Raw genomic sequence first — 22,720 nt, 5'->3', positions numbered from 1 at the left:
CACCAAGCTGTTCATGAGACGCTGTATAAAGGCATTTCTAGTTTTAGCTCTAGCAGCCCCTAAAAGGGGTCAAATGTCCCAGCTAAACAAAGTTGGCTGCGTGCCTAATAAAGATGCTACAAATCAAGTTTGATTAGAATACATGAGAAAAAATCAATTAAAGGATTTTTTATTTATTATTTTTATTTATTTCTAAAATAGGCCAACTGATCCCGCTTTAACAAATGCATATTCGCTATTCATGAATCTTTGGACAATGACGTCACACCTATAAAAAAGTGAAGGTCAAGCAAAACATACAATTGTAATTATTTCAATATTTCTGTTTCATAAGCAAAGTTTGACCGTAGTCATATCACATATATAAACTGTATGCAGCGTACCTTCATTTCAGTGTAATGAGACTCAGTCATTATATAGCATATATATAATAAAACAGATTTCAACTGAGTTCAATATTTGCATACCATACTAAAGAAAAATATTCATATATAATAAATCAGTTAAATAATTTATAACAAATATATCAAAGCAAACAAGTACTCATTTTAATATGCAATCTGAATAAGTCACAAAAGCAAGAAACCTTTTCATATACAGACGACAATTGTAACAAGGAAAATCTTTTAAAAAGCACTTCTCTACATAAAAGACTCTTATCACACCCTTATTCATGTGATACGCAGACCGTATTCAGCTCTTTCTTTAATTTGATATATGTTGGTAATTGAACAGGTTTTTATCATATTTATTAAACTTACTTATCATTTTGAGATATATCAATATTCTTGCTAAATATACTGAGCCAAAATTAGCTTTAAAACTGTGAACAGCGTCGTTTAGGATAAACGTTTTGTCTATATTTTACTCAGCGTAGCACAATTAACAGAGTGAAAAAAATTGACATTCTCGTCCAATCAGGCAGTGTTGCACAAATCTTCCATTTTGATAAATTATCTATAATGCGTTATCAAGTAGTTTGATTTGCAAACTGAAGTCACGTGGCATAGGTAACGAAAACGAATTTAGACGGCGTTCGCCGAAAAATCTATATAATATAAGTCCACACAAAACTCGTTACCTTTGGCCTCTGGGTGTGACTTTGACCTAGGGACCTTGTTCTTGTGCATGACACTCCGTCTCATGGTGGTGAACGTTTGTTTAAAGATTAAAGGGCTGGACAAGAACAAAAAGCCTATTTGGCCTTTGACTTCCGAGTGTGATGTTGAACTTTCAGCGAAGGGCCCGGGTTTTGTGCATGACAGGTTGCCTCATCCAGGGAAAATTTTGTGCCAACTGATATTCAAATCCTGTTTTGCATGACGAAGTTACAGACTGGACATATGGACATAAATGAAATAAAGAAAAAGCTTTTACAATTGTTCAATGGCAACATGGAATTATATGTTTGATGATTCCAGTCACTTGTGGTCATATATGTATCAATATTTGTCAAACTGAAACTCACCAGTCAATCATCAGTTTGCAGTTTTCTTCATTTATAAACAACGTTGACATGATAGTTTTATCGTCTATTATCACAACAAAAATGAAAATTACTAATAACATTAATATTGTGTATGATCTTGCAACCATATCAAACGCCATCTTGGAAATTTAAAACGCATAAAGACTGCAGAATTTTTTCAATGATTCATAACAAGAGGGCCATGACGACCCTCTAGCGTTTACCTGACAGTTACCGTACGGGCACATGATTCTTTGGTAAACATTTACACAATGCAAAAGCTTTAACGCAATGCCAAAGTTCTAAGTTCTAGGACTTGATGTTATAGACAGGATGATTTCTGATGTTGTTTCCCACATAATTCTATGTACAAGCAGCTAACGCTCGACTGCGTTTTTGCCGGGTTTTCCGAATTAGGTGAAAATTGATTAAAGTTCTAATAAAGGCATACAATAAATAACCTCCTAATTGATAAGCACTAATGACCCCGAAATCATGGTTATGTGCACATCAAAACCAACATACGTATGAAGTTTCAATGTCCTAGGTGAAATACTTGTCCAGATATTGAGCTGAAACCATTTTCAATGCTCAGGTCCCTGTGACCTTGACACTTGACCCAGTAGTTGTTGAGAAAAATGAATGAACAAAAAGGTTAACAAGAAACTCATTATTCCATCCATCCGCCCATCGACCCAACTGCCCGGACAGGCCTAATCTATACGCCCGATATTTCTTCGAAAACCCGGCCAAAAACAAGTGATCTCCATTGTAGGGCCAATATTCACCCAAGATACAAGATATGAACGACTTTTTGGTAGAAGACTACAAGACGATTCTATAACAAATGTCTATGGTCTGGGTCTTGCAGTTTTAAAGAAGAAAATTATTAAAGTTTTCTTGTATAAACCTATGTTAAACAAGTGGCCCCTTGGCGTAGACAATTTTAATCACAGAGGAGTGATTGTAATCAGATCATTGTACAGGACCGCTACACTATGCCACAGGCCAAATATCTAAAGCCCAAGGCTTGAGGTTTGAGACATAAAGATTTTTTTCTTATTTAAACAAGTGGCCAAATTACTACATGTTAGATCTGAGTTTGAAATCCTAAACAGGTAGACTTTTAAATTTTCTCTTATTTTTTAATTTAAAACTAGTGAATCCCGGCTGTGGCCAATTGTAGCTTAAAGACCATGAATTGAACAAACTTTGTTGAAGAACATTAGAAAAAGTTACTTGCTAAATATCTAAGCTTTAGGCCTTTAGGTTTTAGACGAGAAGTGTTTTACTGTTTTCCTATGTAAGGACCACGTAAAACAAGTGAACCCATAGGCGGGATCAATTTAAACCCATTGACATGACTTAAACAAACTTGAACGGGGTTTACTTAACCTAATATCAAAGCTCAAGGCCTTCAAGTTTCTGAGAAGAAGATTTTAGGTATTTTTCTGTGTTAGTCTATGTAAGTCTATGTATACTTGCAAGGCCAATTTTGACTCACGGGTAATTTTAGTAAAGACCACTTGACACTTTGTGCTGAGGTGAGCTAAAATGTTGACGCAGGACAACGACCGATGGACAACAGACCACAAATAAGCAGGCAAGTTTTCTATCAGCGCTATTAAAATATATCAGAAGTCTGGTAAGTAATTTTGGTATTTTAAATAAAAGAGTATTGTCTATTGAAACAGAAAAATATAATAAACATGAAGAAGTATGTTACAGAATCTTTTTTTACTTTATAGCATTCATCAAAAAAAATCAGTTATTACAGTGTACGATTTACACTTCGCAGTCAAAAGCATTATTAGTGATTCGTGCATATTATTTATCTTCATATTATTTACTAATTTTTGTTCAGCAGACACAACCTTTTCAAATGATATCAAAACAATTATGTGATCACCAGGCATCGAAATTTTATATATTTGTGGATCGGATATCTTAAAACATTTTCTGAATTTTGTCAGCCTAAGAAATTATTAGTCAATTTACGTTTTTGTGTGAGGAAAGCATTGAAATAATCCATTGCTGTAATACAGCAAGATAAGTATTAAATATGATAATACACAATACTTCATTTCAATAATTACCATTAATGTTAACTTTATACACTGCCATGTGTCCGTCATTTCCACAAGCTATGCCGATATTTCCACATTTGTGGTTACATTCCTGGTGTCGGACGTCTCCGTTAGGTGCATCTTCCAAGCAGTAGCACTGTCAAACGAACATGATATTAGTTATATTAGATTTAAAACGCACAATTTTCCTTTGTCAATAGAGCAACATTCCCTCATCGAGAATTATTTTATCTACAATGCTCAGTCGGGGCGTTGAATTCTACATGTGAAGAAACCACCGAGCTGGCTTACGGGAGGTCGGTGGGTCTACCCATGTGCCCGCTCGTGATGAAATAATGCACGGATGTCGCCAAATAAACAATGAATATAATTATCGGTGCGATGTTAAACCCAAATCTATAATGTCGTGTTATTTGTAAACATGGAAGGACGAGGAGTGAGGTGTTGTGCACAATCAACCGGTGTTTGTTTTGCCCATGTTATTTATTTGTTTTACATCGTCTGTCTTACATAATTGCACCGGTTCGTTATTAGTCTGTGTTCAGACCCTATATTTTGTTTACATGAGATAGTTCCTGAAGCTAATCAAATTTTTATAATAATGTCCCTTTTCTTCTCAAAACGTAGACAATCAGAGCCAAGAAAGTCTGGTCGGAATATACAAGAATAGTGATTTTAAAAATAAACAACATGAACAAACGAACAAACACAGCGCAGATCCGACCTGTCAACCAAACCAATAATATTGGCCGATAAGATGATGCATTATCCGTCGATACGTTGAAGTTAATGCTATGGCACCGATGTGTCTCACAAGCTTGTAACCGAAACTAAGAACTTATGGCAAATAAAACCTATACATGTGAACAGCGATCTTCAAATTTTGGCCACCCTCTACATATTTTCTATAAGACCTTTAATGCTTAATATTCTTGGACTGAATTTTTGTTTTTCTCTTTAAAAATATCAGAAGTAATGTTGAATGCGTTATTCATTTTTCTTGCCTAATTTAATGTTGCAGATGGTGCGTGAACCAACTGAAATGTAAAAAGATTGTTATGAAAATGATATAGGTTGTTTCAAAATGTAGCCAGTAACAAGAGGAGCCATAGAACAAAGCCAATGGATCTTTAACGCCTAGATAACATGAGTTGATATTCTTCTTCTGATACATAAATTATACCTATTTTATAGATATAAATATTTATATTAATGGCTCAAATTCGGATTTTTCGAACACTCGGGATTGCTGGAACTCTTCGTCTGGTCCCGAATTCATTCCTCCTTTATTCTATATATTTCTACCTCAAAAAGGTCGAACTTCAAAAATTTTCGAACTTATCTGGTGGTCCCCTCGGCTCAGTAACAGTGATAATTTCACCTATTCAGTCAAACTGACAATTTATCGCCGGAATGGCTTGTGTCGTAAAGCTTCCCCTTTAACCGGCGCGATCATGATTTTCGCACGCTCATATAATTTTGCATCAGTATACGACAAATAATTTTAAAAAAGTGACCTTCGTTTTAGCAATGCTTTAATGGACTTTGATTAATACGAATAAAGAAATTGAGCAATGTCTGTCTTTATTTTTCCTGCATAAAAACGGGAGATCCGATGTCAACTTTCATACTGCTTTAGCATGGCTGAACAACTTCGTAAAGGACCTGGAAACGGGGGATAGCTAAGTCGGCTACTGGAAAGCAAGGAACAAAATGAAAATTAGATCCAAAAACTTTAGATACAAAATATTACGCCATCATCAAATGGTCTGAAATCAAAAACAGAAATCGCTAAAATGTTTGATGTACCAAAAACGCGCTCTCTGGCTGGATAAAAATGTTAGAGTTGATTAAAGAGCGTTACGCTAAATTTGGCTCCAAAACGAGGAAATATGAGAACGGTAAATCATTTAAAATATTTTTATTGTTTATCAAATTATCATATGCAAAATATATCGAATGCATTCATAATAAATTTGAAATGTGTAATTTATTTAATGTAAATTTATTTTATGAAAATTTTAAAAGCCTTATAATGTGCATTTATGTTTCTATTGAAAATTATTTTAAGTTCATTGATAGTCATGTGATTTTTTGTTTTATATTTTCAGGGCAACTACGAAGAATCAGCATTGTTACGTTGGTTCACTCAGCTTCGTGACCGCGATATCAGCGTTACGGGGCCGATCCTACTCCAGAAAGCCAGCTTCTTTGCTGAACAATCGGGTTTCAGTCTACAGGATGGCTCAATAGTTTTAAGGAGCGGAATAACATTGCATTTAAGACATTTAGTTGTGATTGAAATCCGTTGATTAGAATGAGGTTGCCAAGTGGTCAGTGATATTGAAGTCTGAAGCTCTTGACATCTATAACGCAGACGGAACAGGCTTGTTCTTCAAATTCACACCAGATAAGACGATTGAATTTAAGAATGTAAAATGTGTAGGAGGTAAACCTAGCAAAGGGCGAATTACAGTTTTAAATTGTACCAACATGACGGATGGAGACATTCATTGTTTGTGATAGGTAAAACAAACCTCGGTGTTTCAAAACTCTCCCATGTAAATACGACTTCAATACAAAGGCATGGATGACGGGTGATATCTTCAGTAACTGGCTGCTTGAGCTGGAGAAACAATTTCAAATCCAAAATGGTTGTTGACAATTGTCCGGCACACCAAGGGTCTACGTAACATTGAGCTAGTGTTTCTTGCTTTTTGCCTCAACAAGTGTGACACAAACGATGGACCAGGGTGTAATCAAGAATCTGAATATGAAGTACCGAAAAATTATCATCAGGAAAACAAATCCGATCCATGGACCTAATTCACAGTGACAGTGCTAGAGGCGTTACGGTATCTTCGACCAGCGTGGTCCCAGGTCAAACCTTAAACAATCACCAACTGCTAATCCCACACCGGGTTCCGACTGAGTGAAATCATTCAACTAGCTGTGTCCGTTGTCGACGACGACGAGGTAATAGATAGTGACATTTTGAATGACATGATTATGGCTGAAAACAGTGATGTTAGTGAACCAGAAATACACGACTACGAGCCAGCACCAACACCGCTATCATTTCTGTCTGACGCTATGAAAGCGTGTGAAACGCTCACTCAGATGTTCGAGTGCCTGACAATTCAAACTACGAACTCATTCACATGTGTTTTATGTACATATCTTCCTCCAAATAAGAGTTCAACAAGTGTTCTGCGGTTCAGTCCTCAATCAAGGATTTCTTTAAAAAAAAAAAACTGTAAAACTGTATACTGTTTATGTTTCACTGATATTGTTATTTCTTTGAAGCAATAATTACTAGTTGTGCTAATTATTAGTTCCCTTGTTCAAATAAATGTCTGTTACTATGCGGTAATGTAAATGAAATAAAAAGACGATCTCCGCTGTGTTTCGTTCATACTGTATTTCAAAAGAGTTAAATAAGGTCGTCGGCCAAAGATCTTTCTTAAAATGAAGAAAATATTTATTTATTATCATGCAGATCTGAAATATCAGTTCCGTCGGATGAATGATATATCCAACGATGGGGGGGGGGCGATTCCATTATCAGCAAATGAATGGTCAAAAAAAGTTAAAATTTAGAGGGCCTGAAAAAAATGTACACCTAATTACACAATACGATACAAATGTATAAAAAATAACACAACAAAGCATAATTTACATTAAAACTATATTAAAAATAAAACGCAATATTGTCAATTTAATTATTTATCAAAGAATTGGTGTAAACATTACAACCTAAACAGTCCCTCACGCGTGAACACACAACATTGTGACTGGAAAGGCCGTACCGGCTCGACAGTAACCAACAGAACAAATCAACACACCTTACAATATTTACATTTATTTTACAAAGATGATTATTAACAATGAATAGATTATGAAAAGAAAAAACAACTGGATTATAAGAAAGAAAAAAAAAAGAGTTTCTTATCTCCTAGATACAAAAGTTCTTATAGTCCCCATTCTTATCGACGTGACCACAGGTCTTTTAAAGTAATTGTGAACTTAAGTAGCACAAACAAAACGTAGGCTTTTCTGAATTCATTCCCTTTAAAACCGTGATTACGTTTTGGATTCCGTGTTGGCTTCCCTAGGTGGGAAGGGTGATGCATCGCTGTCTACTTCAGAGTAAAACCAAAATCACGTCTTTGCGGTTTACGGCACAACCATGGGACGAAAAGCTCTGCGCGGAATATCCTATCCAGCCGAGTGAAAGACAAGTGAACCTCGTGCAAAATTGTACTTCCGGGTTTATACATCACCAGGTAAAATCGTCTGGCGGAAGGAAGCAAAATATATAACATATGGAAAGCCACCATAGCAAAACCAAATAAGGTCATGGCATAAAACTGCATTCCTTTGGGGTAACAAAAAACCATACCACCGTAGGCTCCCATACATAATTACTGCTACATATACAAAACATATGTGCTACTACGTTCAAACGACAGCATATAAAATACGGTCACCTAATACCTTCCTAATTAACAAAGATTTACTTACTTAAAAGACCTAACGTTAAAGTATGAAAAAGATATGGAAAAAGTATATGATGAAACAATATAGATACGGACATGAATATACTGCCTCTTATTTTTTCAACTACAAATTTAACAAATCCAATATAAATCAAACGTAATATCATAGTTGGCATCCATATAATATCAAATGCCATACACTACACGGAACATTAATTAGTGTGCTATAGACTGGCACAACAATTCAAATTACAATAATATATTACATACATGGTACTAGATTGCCATATTAGATTTTATACATAAGCAAATGACAATGCAGTTATGGCGTTCCTAATTAACAAAAAAGTTTGACATAAGTTTTTATGAAACAAAGTACTTTATAAATATCATAATAACAAATTTCAGTACAAAATTTTACTCTAATATAAACGAACATTTCGATTCCTCTTTCGAAAGATATTTACAAAAGCTGAGAAAATATAATACATCATCATCCCTGACATACCGAAAAAACTAGCTAAAACCATAAGCCGAAAAGTACATGTTACAAATTCTGTAAATGAACAAAAATTACCAAATAAAAATCGTAATGCAAAAATCATACAAAAATCTAACAAATAAAATATCTTACCTCGATCGAGCATAAATTTCTAGCAAGAAAAATAATTTCAGACATAGATTCGACCTATAAAGCTTTCGTAAAGGTGGTGTGGCGCAAGCAAATTAGTCCAGTCTATTTAAAGAGTAATGTCCCGCCAAATACTAAATATCATGGGATTCACGGCTAAGCCCGTGGACTCTTACTATTTCTATTTTTCACGGGAGTCACGATATAGCCGGTAATCTAACTACTTTAGGGCGCGAATTTTAAATTGACAATTTGAGGCCCATTATAAGTGGTTTTTGGGGATAAAAACATAAAACAGAAGTTTAAAAATATCAAACTTTCTTATTACTGAACAGAATTAAATGAATTAACAATGGAAATATAAGTTATAAATACAGAAAAAACATGAGATTATTTAATGCTTAGAAATCTGACATTTAACCTCAATAACTCAAAAATTTACAAAAGATGATGCAATACCTGGCATTTACTACATATAAAATAAGGCCCGTAATGACCCAATTTTGTGACACACGTCCCCCCCTCCCCCCCCCCCCTCCATTCAAATTTTCCTAAATTGAAAGCAAAATGCATACTGAATCTCGCAAACACAAAAAGAAAACACCACTGTCCCCATTCTATCTGTACACCATATAATATAGCCACCAGATTACAACTCTACACAAATAATCTGCGCCTAACATTTTCTTCTACCAGGAATTGCTCCTAATACTGAATCATATGGCTGCAATGCAACTGCCCATCTCACATCAGCTCGAGTTGCTAAAGTTTTCGCTTAATCAAATAAGTGAGCTGGCTGATGATCTGTCTCTAATACAAAGTCTTTACCGAACAAATACCGGTGAAACTAGCACTGCCCATAACTATCCCGCTAACACTCCTTTTTCTATATCACTGAGTACTTTTGCTCCCTAGTAGCAATTTTTCACTAGCATACGTACAGTATTTTTCTCCATCACTTTCCTGAAGTAAAACTGAGCCAAAACCTACATCTGAAGCATCTACTCTCAATATAAAAAAAGTCGATCCGGTTTAAATTCTGGCAACTTCAAAATAGGCGGACCCATTAAGCAAGCCTTCAAAAGTCTGGAAAGCCTTTTCTTGACTTACCAAACACCCCACTCTACAAGATTTGGCTGACCGCTTTTCGTCAAATCAGTGATTGGAACTTGCAATGGCGGAAAAATTGGGGATAAACTTCTGTTAAAAATCCAACAACTCCTAAGAATTGAACGTATTGCCTTTCTTGGTTTTCGTGTGGTCTTTCGGCATCCTGTATAGCCTGTACCTTATTTGGAACTGGTTTCAAGGTCTGAACAACCTCCTATCAATAGCCCTAAACATTCTAACTTCAGAAAACCTATAAAACCCTTATCGGTTAGCGGTTTAACTTAGCCTCTCTAGTCTGGTTAACAACTCATGAAAGTGCCTACCGACATGTTTCAGCCAAGTGATTGTATACACCAGGATACATCAAATGAAGCTATCTGAGTGCACTCCTAGGTCCCTTCAAAACCTTCGCATCAGTCTACAAAACGTTGCCTGGTGCGTTAACTAATCCCAAAGGGCATCTACGGAACTTGGAACAAACCTATCGGGTTTCCAAAAGCCGAGATCCATGGGTTTTGCCTTTTCAGTCAAGGAGGAAACCTGCCAAACCTTGCTCAAGTCTAGTTTAAAAAATATCTTATACTTAGATAGCTTTGAAAACATCTCCACCATTTGGCATAGGTTCAGCATCGAAAACCTTCTGTTTGTTGATCTGACAAATCTATACAGAACCTAATACTGTTTATCATTTTTCCTTATGAGGACGATATGGGAGGAAAATGGAGCATTGGATGGTTCGATTTACTCCAACTCCAACATTATATCTACTTCTCTTCACTACTGGCTGCGAATGAAAAGGAAAATTATAACCCCTTACTCCATATCGGATCTGTAGTTGACAACCTTGAATATTCATGTTCAACTAAGTATAGAAATTTCCAGGAATATCTGTCAGTACATCTGAGAAATTTTCTTAACAAGTCCCTACTACTTCCTGCTTACATTCTTACAGGTAACTCCCGATATATCTCAACACATTGTACGTTCTGAACCGTAGGGGCTTTATAGGTACACAAAACTATATCCTTTTCTACTCTACTCGAAAACTCATCACTTCTTTCATTCGATCTAATCTGTCATAATTCTCCTGGTATCCTCCTCTACAATAGCTGCTTCCAACCGAACTTAAAATACCCTTTTCTGGTATAGACTTACAAATTCATCCTTCCTTTCACAGTACTGTTTCAGCATGATTTGCATGAAACGTTTTCTCAACTTTCCGTCTACATCTATCCTGTTAAACTAGTCCTATTTACTCCCTCTACTACTACGTAAGGACCCTTCCCAATGTAAAACAACAACTTAATTATGTTTCGTAGGTCACAATACAGTACCATTACTACCTGCCTTAAACCTCCTATCCTCAAGCCTTCCTAATTGTAAATACTTCTTGTATCTACAACACTTTTGCTAACTGTTGCTGACTATCTTACACGTATCCTCCAACTTTTCTTGCAAATCCATAACATTACTGAAGTGGTTTTAAACCTCATGCATCTCCGTCTATTATTTACGCAGCCCCTAAACTCCACTCTAGCACAGTTATCGGTCCACGAATTGTTCTGGCCGAAAAGTAACTCACAGGGATAAAATCCCAAACATACTTGCGAATTCACCGGTAAGCAAACAACATAGCATCAAATACCTATCCCAATCTACTAGGTCTCTCACTTACACATACGCTTCAACATTGCTTTAAACTACCGTTAAACTTCTCTACAAAACCGTAACAACATAGGGTTAAACGGTGTTTGTAGTTAACTGCCTAAAGACACTAACCTACAACTTCTGCCAATAAGTCTGCGTAAACTGCGATCCAGCAATCGGTAAGCACTCCTCGGCACTCCTATCTCTATACATATCTACTAATCCCCTCTGCTACTCTCTCAGTTTGTCAATAATAGTGTAGTGCTTATGGCTTCTCCGGATATCTAGTAGCAAAAATCAAACCATAGTCAAAATGTCACCTTTTTTTTCCTATCAGTCAATAGTTCGATCGACCAACGATATCCGACAGCAACTCTCTTAACGGAGTATAATCAACAAAGTCATTTTTCCTAACGGATACTTTTAACTTAACGTCTACCCTTCGCCAATAGTACGTTACAAATACTACATGACTGACAATAACCTTTCTAACCTCTGCCCATTACTCCTGGCCAGTAAAATCGCCTAATACCCTATCATCACTCCGTTTTCCTATACCTAAATGGATGGCCTGACAAGTAACGAATCATTGCAACTTTCCATCAACAGTTTCTCTAAGAACAATTTAGTACAATCACTGTCTACTTTTGTCTAAATTCTGGGCGGTATACATCTATATAACAAACTATTCCTTATCTCAAACCTAACTGAACCCTTTTACCTCAACACTGCTTAATCGTACCTTCCACAGCCATCTGTCTACTACAGATCTAACGTGCTATTCTTTCTGTTGCTTTTCTACGAATGCCCCTCTATATACATCTAAAATCCAGAGACTGAACCTTTAAGCTTTACTTGCTTCTTAACTTTGGCTTGCGGCCCTAGTTTTTCTACTGCATACGCTAAAACTATCTAAACTGAGGTTTCCACAGCTTCCCCTCTACATTACCAATTACAACATCATTGGTAATATATCTACAACCACCGCCTCTACCAACCCTTGAAATACGGACAATCAATATCTATTCGAAGCCTACATCCTAGCCTATGTTCACTACCCTCTATTAAACTTACATCTACGTGTTTTTCTCTAAAAACAGACTTCTTCTACTAATCCCGTTTCACTATCACACTATGTACAACCTGTATCTCGCATAGCGATTACATCCCACCATTACAAGTACCGGTTTTTGTAAGGACATGTACTTACACTAAGCATACCTAACCTCCTCTACATCACTTAGTTCTATAATCTATTTTCCAACCTCTGTACCTACTTGACCTTACTCCTATCTCTATCTCTATTTCTTCCTCTACCTCTGCTCCTAGATCGGTCACGGCCTCTTACCTCTATTTTCTATTTTCCTTACTATTTTCTTATTCTCACCCCTTTACTAACTTTCCCTGTTCCTGATCTACCTCTAACTCTGCTGCTTCACTTTGCACTATTACCGCCGTACTTTCCACCACTCCTACATAATATGAGCTATCCCAATCGACCACAACTTTATTAACACTACAGAACACCAAAAGGGTTGAAAACCTCTACCTCTATTAGCAACATTGCTACTTACCTCTACAACTAGTGCCTAACATTACGACTACAGGATAGTGTCTCTGAGGTATTTCATAGGCTTTAAATAGCTCCGGTCCTTATTGGTTCGATTCCACGAACAATACTTGGGACCTCCACACGAGGTCTTAGCAAACAAATCCAGCATCTTCTGCTACATCCTTAGCTTTAACTAACTTCTACTACTCAATTCTGGTATAGATCTCTATTACAATACATCTAAAAAAAATTGGTCCCCTAAGTATAAAATCAATAATCCCCTTCATACGTTTTCTCTACCTTACCTCATTCTAAGCCAACCACTAAATATCTAACTTATCCTGGCTAGAAACATCACAAAGGTCTCACTATACACGAGGCCTCTCAGTTCTAAACTTTTTTCTTATAGCCAATCGTCAGTGAGTTCGAACTGACGAAGTCAAAGCGGCGTTCAGTTTATCACATAATCCTTCCTATCTACCAACGGAAGCCAATCACAAACCTCTCTTGCCGGTACCCTTTAGAAGGAACGGTAAGTTAAGTGACCAAAACTCTTTTATCCCCAATCCAGCGCAACAGCGTAACGTTTCGTACACATTCAAGTACCATACGCATCCATGGAATCAATTTTCTCATCAAAGGAGACATCTTTAACCTTTATACCTTTTTCTTACTCACTTTTCTAAAGGTCTGTCTTAACTTGTGCTCTGTTTCTCATTTCCTACTTTTCTGCTCCTCCTTCCTCTGTTTCTAACTTCCTAGCCTAACATTAAACATCTCCTTTTCCAATTTCTTCCTAACTTATCTAATTCTAACTACGTTCTAACTCTAACTTTTCCTAATTCAGTCGTCTAAACTACTAACGTCGTTCATCTTCTATCAATTCATTCTGCTACCTACTTCTAACACTATCTTTCCCAATCTGCATCTAATCTACTTTTTTCTGCTCTACTACTTAATCTCTCTGCTTCTAACCTATCTTTTTCCTCCTTCTCTCTCTGCTTCTAACCTACTTCTCTGCCTCCTAATCTACTATTCATTCCTCACGTTCCCTAGCCTGCTTCCATCCTTTAACAAAGATACGTAACACCTCTCCTTCATAACCTAACTCCTATCCTACCTTCGTTAACTCTACTACAACTAGTCAGAAATACACTACCGTTAACGAACTATAAACACAACAGTACAACAGCTACAATAACAAGCCCTGAGACTACTAAAAATAAACCAATCGTAGAATACTAGACTATACACTAGTTTTACCATAAGGCTCTACAGTTACCACTGAAGCCAAAACAAAATACTATACCTCCTACGTATAACAAGCACAAAACGTCCTCACTAAAATTAACACTAAGGTTGCGCAACATACTAAGTGTCAATCAAGGTTGCATAGGCAACAATCAACAAAGTACCAGTGCCATATGCTGTAACAATACCTTAGCCTTATCAAATTCAATCAACTGTAACTGGTGTTAAACACATATAGTGTAACAAATAAAACAAATAAACCCAAAGTGCTTTATCCAAGATAAAGAATTGGTATAACACAACATGATTAGCAACTAAAACATAAGAAGTAGGTTAAAATTATTATGCAAGTAAACAAGCTTGCTCACACACACAAAGTAAAAAAAAAAATACTGTATCTGGAATGTAAACATACAACTTAATTATCAAAATAGGATCATTGGGAGAAGTAAGGTGGCGACGCACAATTAAGATTGAGTAGGATAACTCTTTCCTTGTCAAGGGCGTCACTCTCAGCACAGGATATGTTGGCTTTAAATCCATAGAGTGACAACAAAATAAATCCAAAGCGAAAAATAAAAAGGAAACGACTCACCCCCAGAATCCAAGTGTCCGTAAGCAAACTGACAATCAGTCTGTGGACCACTAAGCTGGTTACTGAAGGCTATGGATCTGTACCTTGTCTTGTCTGAGGTAAAATCGTCACTCTGAAAAATGAATAAAACTGTTTAATGTGTACCAATAGAACAAAAACAAGAGGAAATCTATACAAATTATTGCTGCAGTTAAATGGGTGTTAATACGTTCGAATAGCTACTGTGTCTGGTCGACCAATCCCCTTCTGACACCATTTGTACAGGAAAGGCCAGTACCGGCGACAGTAACCATCAGACAAATCAAGCACCCCTTTACAATATTTACAAATTTTATTTACATAATATGATTATAAACAATGAATAGAATGAAAAGAAAAAAAAGAACTGATTAAAAAAAGAAAAAACAAGTTCAGTAACCTCAGATGCAAAAGTTCTTATAGTCCATTTCTAATCAGACGTGACACAGGTCTTATGTAATTGTGAACTTTTAAAGTAGCAACAAACAAACGTAGCTTTCCTATTCAGTCCCTTTAAACCGTGAATACTTATGATTCCGAGTTGGCTCCCTATGTGGAAGGAGATTGCAGCCCAGAGCTGAACTTCAAGGATAACAAAAATCCATCGTCCTTTGACGGTTTACGGCACAACCATGGACGAAAGCTCTGTGCCAGGAATATCACAACCAGGCGAGTCGAAGACAAGTGAAACCACGGGCATGTAACTTCCGGGTTTATGAACATCACCTAGGTAAAAACGTCTGGCGGAAGAAGCATAAAATATATAACATAAGGTAATCACCAAAGCAAAACAACTAAGTCAGGGCATAAAACTGCTCCTTTTGGTACACCTTACCTCGTAGGCTCCCATAAATACTACTGCACTATACAAAACTAAGTTCCATAACGTCACAATGATTAAAATACTCACTTATTACTTCCATTATAACAAAGATTACTTACTTAAAAGACTAAAGTATTAAAGTAATGAAAAGATATGGAACATAATGATGGAAACATAATAGACACGGACATGAAAAAACAGCCGCTATTATATACAAAACTAACAAATTAACAAAAACCAAATATAAATCAAATTTTATATCAAAATATTGGCATCCATCTAATATCAAATGGCCATACACTACAACGGACATTAATTAGATGTGCTATAGACTGGCACACAATTTACAAATTACAATAATCTATTACTTACATGTGGTAACTAGACTTGCCATATAGATTTTTATACATAACAATCCAATGCATAATGGCTTTCCACATAATTAACAAAAAATGTTTGACAAAATTTTTGAAACAAAAGTTACTTTATAAATAATCAGTTACAAATTCATCCAAAAATTTATATCTTAATATAAACTAAACATTTTAGATTCCTCTTTTCAGAAATAATTACAAAAGTCAGAAAAATTAATAATCATCCTGACATACCGAAACTAGCTAAAATCATAAGCCGAAAAAGTAAATGTATACAGAATTCCTGTGAATGAACAAAAATTTTACCAAATAAAAATCGTAATGCAAAAATATAACCAAAATCTAACAAATAAATATACTTAACCACGTATCGAGCATAAATTTTCTAGCAAGAAAAAATACTTCACATTGGATTCGTCAATAAAGTCGTAAGGTGGTGTGCGCAAGGCATATCTAAGTCCCAGTCCTATTTAAAGGGAAATTCCCGCCAAATACTACTAAATATTCATGGGGAATTCACGGCTAAGCCTTGGACTCTTACTATTTCTCTTATCAACGGATTCACCGATATAGCCGGGGAATCAAACTACTTTGCGCGAATTTAAATTGACAAATTTGATGCCCATTATAGTGGGTTATGGGGAAAAAAACATAAATTACTGAAGAAATATATAAAATATCAACTTTCTAATACGAACAGAATTTTTAATGAAATTTACATGGAAATTTACGTTATGAAATACAGAAAAAACAAGAGAGGTATTTCATTCGTGAAATCCTGAATATTTACCTCAAAAACTCAAAATTTAACAAAAAGATTTTTTTGGTTTTAGTTTATTTTGAATTGCCAATACCTGCATTACAATACATATAAAAAAAGGCCCGTATGTTCAATTTGTGACAAACCTTAGTATAACATGTTATTAGAACTAGATTATACAACAAAATAAACGCCACCGATATTCACACAAAAAAGGTTGTAAAAATTTCGATTAGTGTCGATGTAAATAATCATTGTTTCATGATTCACTCAATTTATTGAATTTAAAATGAACAAATATCTATTACAACGCAGTAAGTGTGTTAAAATGTGAATAAATCGAAGTGAAATTTTGTTCTATTTGGATTTAAGGCTACAGACGAATATGGAACATAAAAAAAGTTATGTTCAAACTATCGAATAATTATTGTAATAAATTTTTTAAATTTACACCCAAGTTAATAAAGTTTCCCCTGGCAATGATTTCAACTGACTGAAATATGAGTGTGATTATGATATGCTTATAAAAGTCCTTCGACGTCAGGTGGTGGTAATTCCCTTATCCACTGCAGCAGTATGTTACGAATATCGGGCACTCGGGGAGTTAAATAAAGAAATGAATGAACTCTTGAATCATAACCGGTTGCGTAAAAGCAAACATATCATGCGCCAACATATATTTACAACGCGCAGGTGTTATTCAATGAATTTAAAGTTTAATTTATTTATAGACATGCCCCTCTTTGAAAGGAGACAGCTTTATCGTTTTTATCATTAGCTTTGTTGATCGCTCGATATTCTTGTGTCAGTCTGTCCTGTCGTGTCGTCTGTCGTTCCGAAACATTTAGCTTTGTAATATGCGATAGAGGCTGTAGTTTCAACTGATCTTCCATGAAATTTGATAACCTGATAAAATCTAGGCCGAGTTGAAAATGGGTTATCTTGGGGCAAAAACTAGGTCACTAGGTCAAATAGAAGACAAACTGTGTGTATGCCATAGAAGCTGTATTTTTCAATTGATCTTCATGAACTTTTGTCAGGATAGTTACCTTGATGAAATCTAGGCTGAGTTTGAAAATGGGTCATCCAGGGTTAAAAACTATGTCACTAGGTCAAATAAAGAAAAACATTATGTATGTGATAGAGGCTGTATTTTTCAATTAATCTTCATGAATTGTTGTCAGAATAATTGCCTTGATAAAATTTAGGTCAAGTTTGAATATGCGTCATCCAGGTTAAAAAATAGTTCACTAGGTCAAATCAAAGTAAAATCTTGTGAATGCGATATAGGCTATAGGCTGTATTTTTCAACTGATCTTCATGAACTTATATCAGAATGATCAACTTAATAAAATCTAGGCTCAGTTTGAAAATGGATTATCTTGAATCAAAAACTAGGTCATTAGGTCAAATCAAAGAACAACTTAGTGTATGCGATAGAGGCTGTATTTTTTAATTGATCTTCATGATGTTTGGTCAGAATAATTGCCTTGATAAAATCAAGGTCAAGTTGGAATAAGGATTATCCAGGGTCAAAAACTAGTTCACTATGTCAAATCAAAGAGAAACCTTGTGTATGCAATAGGGGCTGCATTTTACATCGGATATTCATGAAATTTAAGCAGAATGTTTTTTCTGCATGAAATCTTGGTAGAGTTTGAATATGCTTCACATAGGATCAAAAACTAGGTCACCCGGTCAAATTAAAGATAAAATTTATGTACGCAATAGGGGCTACCTTTTACACTGGATATACATACAATTTACTCAGAATGATTGCCTTGATAAAATCTAGGTCAAATTAGAATATGGGCCATCTGTGGTCAAAAACTAGGTCACTAGGTCAAAAGAAAGGAAAACATTGTGTATGCAATACAGACTGTATTTTTCAACTGATCTTCTTAAAATTCAGAATGATAGCCTTGATGTAATTAAGGTCAGTTTTGAATACAGTTTATCTGGAGTAAAAAACTAGGTCGCTAGGACAAATCAAAGAAAAACGTTTTGTATGCGATAGAGGCTGCATTTTTCAATTGAGTTGATGAAATTTAGTCAGAATGACTGTCTCGATCAAATCTAGGTCAAATTCGAATATAGGTCATCTTGTCTTAAAAACTAGGTCACTCGGTCAAATTTAAGAAAATACTTGTTTACACTTAAGAGACCACATTTTTGGTCCAATCTTAATAAAAATTGGTCAGAATATTTATTTCCATGAAATCTCTAGGTCAAACATGTTTACACTTTTATGGTGTTGTTTTTTTTTCAGGAGAGCGACCTACGGCCATCTTGGCCTTTTGTTACATGTATTATACTTTATATCAAAAGTTTGTGTACATTTTGTGCGATCTCAAAATAAACAAATTTATGAAAATTAATCCTACGACTTTTGTATCTATGAAGACCTTATTAACATCGACATTTCACACCTGTATTTGTACTTTTCTTTACAGAATTAATGTAACCCTAACTGTAATTATTTAATGATATATTTAGAGCGTGATCCTTCAAGCTTTGTCATTCTTTTACAATAATGTGTACGAGATTTAGATACTTTATAAAAGAGAATCCGTCATAGCGGTATCATGTGTATGCGCCATTTTGTAAAAAGCTTGTGAGACAAAGCAACATTATCCTAGGGGGCGTTCCTTATCAGAAACATTGGATCTATGCATTATCTAATAGGAAGCCAGATTAATTCGTTATGTACATTTTTCTTTAAATGAACGCGGCCAATCTGGCTGGATCTTTGTTATTGTCTACTCTAATTCACTATATTAAAACATTCATCATAAATTAAATAAACTCACTCAAAGTAGTTCGCATTTCTTCTCTCCAATTAACGCAATGTTTTACTATCACACTCTTTAATAGATTTGCTGTATTAGAGTACTCTATCTGGGTAATATGATGTCCTACCTTATTAATATAATTACAAGCAAAGATTCTGTTTTTGTGGATATAATTTATTACCTTTCCGTCAATTAATCCTATATATTGTTTGGTATGTGTCTTACACACTGTGTAACATAGACCTGGTGTAGTTTTACTTAGTGCTTTTGGCTGGGTTGAGTTGACTGATGCACATCCTGTAAAATGAAACTATTTTAAGTCTCATACTACTCTCTAACTCTTTAAAACGTATTATGTGTCCATTCACAGGATTATCAGCCTGTAAATATTTTCTCAATAATAATACTTTGCATGAAGTTATATAGACTTACAATTAAAAATATTCCTCCTTGTTTCAGGTCAAACTACACAAAGAGCTCAAGTAAATGTATCATATTACTAATGCACAGGAACCCATTATGACAAGAAAAGGCCAACGGACATTTACTAGCTATTTATGCAAAGACAAAGTTATTTGCATATACTGGATGTACTGAAAATACTCTTTTTATAACAAAGACACACTGTAAATTCTACATTTTCACGTTTATTTTCTTAATTGTACTTACCTATATATTCAAACACTGTCATCATCATGAAGTATCCGACCCATGCTTCTTGGTATTTTAGCTCATAATTGATATCAACTGAATACCCTGACTTTGCTAGGTTCACAGGTGGCTTTGCTAAGCTGCAATGACTGCTTGCCTCGGTCCATGTGTAATTTGTGTTCAGCTCAAAATATTCTCCAGAAACTTAAATGTATATATACAAATATTACCGATTTTAAGGGATATTTACTTTTATTATTTGCCACACAAGGTATATGGTGTTGCAAGTCATAAGTATCATATTTAGTGTCACTGTCAAACCTCCTTTTCAGCAAACTGAAAATAATTTTTGTCCTTAAATGCCATGGACGTGCAAGAAACCGGAAGGGTTCCATGATTTTCGGCTCGGGGTAGGGGAATAAACATTCATGAGTACTTTTAAAGTTTATTTTCGCATAATATACAGAGAGGCGCTAAATGCAACTGTTTTCTACTTCTTATACATACTATATAACCTTTTAATGTGTATTAACCTTGATATGCACACTTAGTCTAACATGTCAAACTGTTGATAATATGAGTGTGAAATAGTCCTTCGCCGCCAAGGCGTTGCATTAAACGTCAGCTGGAATAAGGTCCAACATAATAAATATTTTCGACATTCGACGAACCTGAATAGGCTTCCTCTCGACTCAAAAATTGACGATAAGACTGTGTAGTTTGTTTGTTTGTACTGGGTTAAGCGCCGTTTTTCAGAAGTAGCTCTGTTACTTAAATGTGGGCAGTTAACCTTACCAGCTTTCCTCTGTCCCAGTACTAACATGTTTTCCGCAAATAACTTCCAATTACTCCACATGAATCTGCGGTGGATGAAGAATGATTTCAGACAGATTGTCATTTATAAAATCGCAACGGAGAACACACGTTTCGCGCGGGGATCGAACTCACGACCATGTGATCAATCCAAAGACTCACAATATCCCTATTGAGCTAAGCGGGCTAGCAAGCTGGATTGCGACAAAAAATACGATTTTCTATCAGAAAGTAATTAAAATGTACTTCTCCGACTTTTTCTTTTGTGGTCATTTGTTAAAATAATGAATATGCATTGCGGCACACGCCAACGACGCCTTGGCGTGTCAATTTTGTTTATTGTGTTTAACATATAAGAATCAGCTGTACAAATTTTCTCAGCTTAGGTATGAGAATATTCATTGTTAAAAAAATACATGTAACTGAAGCATGTAGATATTAGACATTTTTGTCATTTATTTCCCTTGAAAACATCAAGCAAAAGTTTATTTCAAGATGTATTATGCCTTACGAAGGCATAAAATTATTGCTAATTGACAGTTGGACTTTCGAGAAAAGAAAACTATATATTTTAAAGTTTCAAGTTTAACGATCTTAAACACTCGGCTACGGTGACTCCTTAGGAATACTCTAAAGTTGTGAACATTATGATTCTGTCGGATTGCACATGTCATTGATTCTACATTTATAATATTATAGCGCAATTCGACAAACGGGAATTTAAAACCCCGATAGTCTGAATTGCCGTGTTAATGAGTCAATATTTAAACCTAATTTCTTGTCTAAAATATGTTGAATTGATAGAAACGATCAATCTGATACAATTATAGCAGTTTCAGGCAGTTGTAATTCAAAGCAATTTTGATTGTTAATAATGCGTTATCGTCAAATAGGATCAAATTCTTGAACGAAGAGCATTCACCCAGAAAATAAATGTTATGGTAAATCAAATACATTAAAGATTACCTCGTGCTAGGAATATCCATACGAAAACAGAAAATAAACTTGAAATAAGCGACATCTTAAATTTAAACAGTAAAATCTGTTGTTTTTTTCCCAATGTCCGCTTATTTGTAACTTCCTGCTTTGCGAACGCGATAAGATAAAGGGTATAATGCACTTAAAAGGAAGTTGCAAATAACTTCACATGACATGTTTTATTTATTAAAAATTTACATGAAAAGATGGCAAAGGTCCATGTTTAAATTTAATGCGATAGTAAGTTTTCAGTACATTCATAGTTTTCTATACTCTTCGCTAATCATATACTGATGTTCTATCAGTTTTGAATTAATATATAAAGATCAGTCATAAGTATATTTTCATCAGACAAATGTTTTATAAAACAATATTATCATTTGAAAGCATTCAACGCGACCAAACAATGTCATAGAAAACTTGGTTTCATCGAGTCTGCTCTGCAGCGCTTTCCCTTCAAGCAATGGCAGTCTGCAATTCTACAACTCAATATTTAGAATTAGTAAATATTCACTCTTTTTCTAATGTATGTATTGCACGTGATTTCAGCGTCAAAACTGAAACTGTTATTTATTTTAAAAGAGTTTGGATAATATCTGTATTTGAATCTGATGATAAATATTTTACTTTGCTCAGTATCATTATGTAAATAATCAAGTGAAAATGATTCA

General features: G+C 35.1%; 1 protein-coding gene across 1 annotated transcript; it reads right to left on the bottom strand.

Moving 5' to 3' along the window:
- Positions 1-1,468: 1,468 nt before the first annotated feature.
- On the bottom strand, positions 1,469-21,081 carry LOC128553078 (WSC domain-containing protein 1-like; the record flags this gene model as incomplete). The annotated part of the gene is made up of 5 exons (XM_053534187.1): positions 21,054-21,081; positions 20,277-20,462; positions 19,789-19,904; positions 3,565-3,691; positions 1,469-1,532 (listed from the first exon to the last, which is right to left on the bottom strand). Coding segments are annotated over exons 1-5 (521 nt in total), but the record flags the coding sequence as incomplete, so codon positions are not given.
- Between the last annotated feature and the right edge of the window lie 1,639 nt (positions 21,082-22,720).

The sequence above is a fragment of the Mercenaria mercenaria genome, unplaced genomic scaffold (genome assembly GCF_021730395.1).
Source record: "Mercenaria mercenaria strain notata unplaced genomic scaffold, MADL_Memer_1 contig_3453, whole genome shotgun sequence".
Classification (NCBI taxonomy): Eukaryota; Metazoa; Mollusca; class Bivalvia; order Venerida; family Veneridae; genus Mercenaria; species Mercenaria mercenaria.
This window is presented reverse-complemented; position numbering and strand designations above follow the sequence as displayed.